Source organism: Chrysemys picta, unplaced genomic scaffold, assembly GCF_011386835.1.
Source record: "Chrysemys picta bellii isolate R12L10 unplaced genomic scaffold, ASM1138683v2 scaf261, whole genome shotgun sequence".
In the NCBI taxonomy this organism is placed as follows: Eukaryota; Metazoa; Chordata; order Testudines; family Emydidae; genus Chrysemys; species Chrysemys picta.
Window position 1 is genome coordinate 10,608 of NW_027052968.1, and position 5,560 is coordinate 16,167.

The 5,560-nt window shown below is 52.8% G+C and overlaps 1 protein-coding gene across 1 annotated transcript; it reads right to left on the bottom strand.

Annotated features, from left to right (window-relative positions):
• Positions 1-2,217: 2,217 nt before the first annotated feature.
• On the bottom strand, positions 2,218-4,318 carry LOC135978431 (uncharacterized). Its single transcript, XM_065579379.1, has 2 exons — positions 3,394-4,318; positions 2,218-2,795 (listed from the first exon to the last, which is right to left on the bottom strand). Exons 1-2 carry the CDS (start codon positions 3,932-3,934, stop codon positions 2,293-2,295), a joined length of 1,044 nt encoding a protein of 347 aa, XP_065435451.1. The 5' UTR covers positions 3,935-4,318; the 3' UTR covers positions 2,218-2,292.
• Positions 4,319-5,560: the final 1,242 nt, after the last annotated feature.

A 5,560-nucleotide genomic window follows, 5' to 3' on the forward strand; every position in this document is an offset into this window, starting at 1 on the left:
GGGTGCTGGCAGACGTGGGACTGCATTGCTACACAGCAGCAGCTGCTAACTGCCTTTTGGCGGTAGACGGTGTAGCATGAGTGATAGCCATGGGGCTGGCAGCCGTAGGGCTGCATTGCACCAGCCCCTTGCCAGGCGATGGTATATTATGACTGGTACCCATCGTCGTCGTACTGGTGTGGCTGTCAATCATGGCCACCTGGGCAGACATGCTACTGTTTCGATGATGATGGCTACCAGTCGTAATATACTATTTTCTGCCAATTGCCCAGTATTGTCTGCTAAGCACCCAGAAGAGGCCGAGGGCGATGCTGGGTGCTGGCGGACGTGGGGCTGGCAGACGTGGGGCTGCATTGCTACACAGCAGCAGCCCCTTGCCTTTTGGCAGATGATGGTATTTTATGATTGGTATCCGTCATCGTCATACTGGTATGGGTATGGCTGTCACTCATGCTGCACCGTCGGCTGCCACCTTAAGATGTAAAAAATAGATTTGTTCTGTATTCATATGCTTCCCCTTCCTCCGTGAAATCAATGGCCTGCTAAGCCCAGGGTTTTCATTTTAATCTTTGGGGGGACCATTCTGTGTGACAGTTGTTTGTGTTTCTCCCTGTTCCTGTACCTGTACGCCATGTCGTCACTCGGCCCTCCCTCCCTCCCGCCCTCCCTCCTTCTCCTGGTCCATCAGATACTACTTTCGCGCCTTTTTTCTGACCAGGCGCCATAGCTAGCACTGGGATCATGGAGCCCGCTCAGATCACCGCGGCAATTATGAGCACTATGAACACCACGCGCATTGTCCTGGAGTATATGCAGAGCCAGGACATGCCAAGGTGAAACCCGGACCAGGCAAGGAGGCGATTGCAGCGCGGCGACGAGAGTGATGAGGAAATTGACATGGACATAGACCTCTCACAAGGCACAGGCACCAGCAATGTGGAAATCATGGTGTCACTGGGGCAGGTTGATGCCGTGGAACGCCGATTCTGGGCCCGGGAAACAAGCACAGACTGGTGGGACCGCATCGTGCTGCAGGTATGGGACGATTCCCAGTGGCTGCGAAACTTTCGCATGCGTAAGGGCACTTTCATGGAACTTTGTGACTTGCTGTCCCCTGCCCTGAAACGCCAGGATACCAAGATGAGAGCAGCCCTCACAGTTGAGAAGCGAGTGGCGATAGCCCTGTGGAAGCTTGCAACGCCAGACAGCTACCGGTCAGTCGGGAATCAATTTGGAGTGGGCAAATCTACGGTGGAGGCTGCTGTGATCCAATTTGCCAGGGCAATGAAAGACCTGGTGATAGCAAGGGTAGTGACTCTGGGCAACGTGCAGTCAATAGTGGATGGTTTTGCTGAAATGGGATTCCCAAACTGTGGCGGGGCCATAGACGGAACCCATATCCCTATCTTGTCACCGGAGCACCAAGCCACCGACTACGTAAACCGCAAGGGGTACTTTTCAATGCTGCTGCAAGCCCTGGTGGATCACAAGGGACGTTTCACCAACATCAACGTGGGATGGCCGGGAAAGGTACATGATGCTCGCGTCTTCAGGAACTCTGCTCTGTTTCGAAAGCTGGAGGAAGGGACTTTCTTCCCGGACCAGAAAGTGACCATTGGGGATGTTGAAATGCCTATCGTGATCCTTGGGGACCCAGCCTACCCCTTAATGCCATGGCTCATGAAGCCGTACACAGGCAGCCTGGACAGGAGTCAGGACCTGTTCAACTACAGGCTGAGCAAGTGCCGAATGGTGGTGGAATGTGCATTTGGACGTTTAAAAGCGCGCTGGCGCAGCTTACTGACTCGCTCAGACCTCAGCGAAAAGAATATCCCCATTGTTATTGCTACTTGCTGTGCGCTCCACAATATCTGTGAGAGTAAGGGGGAGACCTTTATGGCGGGGTGGGAGGTTGAGGCAACTCGCCTGGCCGCTGATTACGCGCAGCCAGACACCAGGGCGGTTAGAGGAGCACAGCAGGGCGCGGTGCGCATCAGAGAAGCTTTGAAAACGAGTTTTGTGACTGGCCAGGCTACGGTGTGAAACTTCTGTTTGTTTCTCCTTGATGAACCCTCCAAACCCCCCCCCCCCCGACCCGGTTCACTCTACTTCCCTGTAAACCAACCACCCCACCCCACCCTCCCCTCCCGCTTGCAGAGGCAATAAAGTCATTTTTTTTAACATTCATGCATTCTTTATTAGTTCCTTACAGAGGTAGGGGGATAATTGCCGAGGTAGCCTGGGATGGGTGGGGGTGGAGGGATGGAAAAGGACACACTGCATTTTAAAACTTTAACTCTTATTGAAGGCCAGCCTTCTGATGCTTGGGCGATCATCTGGGGTGGAGTGACTGGGTGGACGGAGGCCCCCCCACCGCGTTCTTGGGCGTCTGGGTGAGGAGGCTATGGAACTTGGGGAGGAGGGCTGTTGGTTACACAGGGGCTGTAGCGGCGGTCTCTGCTCCTGCTGCCTTTCCTGCAACTCAACCATACGCTCGAGCATATCAGTTTGATGCTCCAGCAGACGGAGCATTGCCTCTTGCCGTCTGTCTGCAAGCTGACGCCACCTATCGTCTTCAGCCCGCCACTTGCTCTGTTCTTCCCGCGATTCAGCCCGCCACCTCTCCTCTCGTTCATATTGGGCTTTTCTCATCTCCGTCATTGACTGCCTCCACGCATTTTGCTGTGCTCTATCAGCCTGGGCGGACATCTGGAGCTCCGTGAACATCTCGTCCCTCGTCCTACGTTTTCTCTTTCTAATGTTCACGAGCCTCTGCGAAGGAGAAACATTTGCAGCTGGCGGAGGAGAAGGGAGAGGTGGTTAAAAAAGACACATTTTAGAGAACAATGGGTACACTCTTTCATTACAAGGTCGCATATTTCGGCTTGCAGGCAGCCATCGTAGGCCACAGTGTTTTGGCTTTTTTAACCTTCTTAACATGCGGGAAAGGTTGCAAACAGCAGCGCATTTCCCATATCAAGGATGAATTGGGTTGTCCATTTAAAATGGGGTTTCAATGTAAAAGGAGGGGGCTGTGGTTTCCCGGTTAACATGCGGCACAAACACAAGTAACCCCCCCCCCCCCCCACACACACACACGATTCTCTGGGATGATCACTTCACCCCTCCCCCCACCGCGTGGTTAACAGCGGGGAACATTTCTGGTCAGAAGAGCAGGAACGGGCGCCTCTGAATGTCCCCTTAATAAAATCACCCCATTTCAACCAGGAGAGCTTTCTGGAGATGTCCCTGGAGGATTTCCGCTCCATCCCCATACACGTTAACAGACTTTTCCAGTAGATGTACTGGCCGCGATTGCCAGGGCAAAGTAATCATTAAACACGCTTGCTTTTTTTTTGTAATGTTTACAAATAGTTACAAAGTTACACTCACCAGAGGTCTCCTGTGTGCCCTGAGGGTCTTGGGTGAGTTCGGGGGTTACTGGTTCCAGGTCCAGGGTCACAAACATATCCTGGCTGTTGGGGAAACCGGTTTCTCCGCTTCCTTGCTGCTGTGAGCTACCTACAGTACCTCCATCGTCATCTTCCTCGTTCCCTGAACCGTCTTCCCTGTGTGTTTCTCCAGTGAGAGAGTCATAGCACACGGTTGGGGTAGTGGTGGCTGCATCCCCTAGGATCGCATGCAGCTCCGCGTAGTAGCGGCAAGTTTGCGGCTCTGCCCCGGACCTTCCGTTTGCTTCTCTGGCTTTGTGGTAAGCTTGCCGTAGCTCCTTAATTTTCACGCGGCACTGCTGTGTGTCCCTGTTATGGCCTCGGTCCTTCATGGCCTTGGAGATCTTTTCTAATACTTTTCCATTTCTTTTACTGCTACGGAGTTCAGCTATCACTGCTTCATCTCCCCATATGGCGAGCAGATCTCGTACCTCCCGTTCGGTCCATGCTGGAGCTCTTTTGCGATCCTGGGAGGACTCCATCACGGTTACCTGTGCTGATGAGCTCTGCGGGGTCACCTGAGCTCTCCACGCTGGGCAAACAGGAAATGAAATTCAAACCTTCGCGGGTCTTTTCCTGTCTACCTGGTCAGTGCATCTGAGTTGAGAGTGCTGTCCAGAGCGGTCACAATGAAGCACTGTGGGATAGCTCCCGGAGGCCAATAACGTCGAATTCCGTCCACACTACCCCAATTCCGACCCGCAAAGACCGGTTTTATCGCTAATCCCCTCATCAGAGGTGGTGTAAAGAAACCGGTTTAAAGGACCCTTTAAGTCGAAAGAAAGGGCTTCGTTGTGTGGACGTGTCCAGGCTTAATTCGGTTTAACGCCGCTAAAGTCGACCTAAACCCGTAGTGTAGACCAGGCCCATGTGTAGCATTGGGAGCAGCCTCTGATGTTTTACCGTCTAGCCGGCTTGCTTCCTAGAATGAACAGGCATTGAGTGGGGTGATCCACAGAGAGTAGCTGAAACCTTCAAAGTGTCAGCCCAGCAACAGGACATTAGCACTTCCGGGGAAGGGTGGGTGTGGCAGTGATATCACAAAGGCCTTTTGCAGGACGTCAGCCTATTGGTCAAAGGTGTTAGGGAGGTGGTGACCTCCGAGAGAGATGCTGACATCAGCCTGGCAGGACAGGAGCACAGGGCCAGGGAAACCTCAGAGACCCCTGTGGCTTTGCTTCAGCAAGTCTCCTTCTCGAGGTCTCTCTTTGAGGACTGAGAGAGTGTTAGGGTTGACGTATGTGAGTGTGAGCAGGAGCCTCTTTCAAGTTTTCTCCTTTCCTTTGACGGATTTTACTAGAAAACAGACGTCCCTATTTAGAAGGTAAGAGCCTCCAAGAGGTTTTGAAACCTGCTCAGTCTGATCCATCTGGTGCCAGCTGAATTCTAGTCATGGAAAACAGTAGTTTAAGATGGCAGAATTTTATTCCCTCCCTGGGATTTTGTCCCGTAGAATCACTGGGGACATTAGGGTTTGTCCTTTTCGTTTTACCTTTTCCTCCATCCCCCCTTCCTTTCTCTTCATCTCTTACGTCTTTTGTCCTTTCTCCTGTTCCCCTTTCACCACCAGGAGTGGTGTGTGTGTGTGTGTTTGTGTGTTGCTGGGGGTGCTCTTCACCTCCCCTTGTGGGGAGTTCATCCAAAACTGTATGGTTGAAATAGTGCTTGGACTCCACTGACACTAGATGCTGCCATCCTGTGGCTTAGCATTAGTGTCTGGGATGACTTGGGGCAAGATCTCAACCTCCCCTCAACCCACTTCACTTCTGGCAGAATCCCTCCTGCCCCCCCGCTAGAGCCGCCTCGATGCCCAACCTGGTTGGGGGTGCAGAAGAGGGTTCTGATAACTTGAGGTTTGGTTTGGAGGTGGAACAGCTGTGAAGAACACTGAGGGGGAGGTAGCAGGAGCTAATCCTACAAGGAGGGGGGTTGGCACTGGAGGATACTAGAAAGGACAAGAAGACTCCATTCTGGGGTTCAGGAGGTGAATTCATCCCTCAGCGGTGGGTGGAAATACTGCTGGTTCCAGGTGCCCTTAATTCCCCCTGATTCCTCTGGACCTTTGAGTCTCTGACAGGTTCTCGTTCCCTTGCAGCAGGAGGACGTCA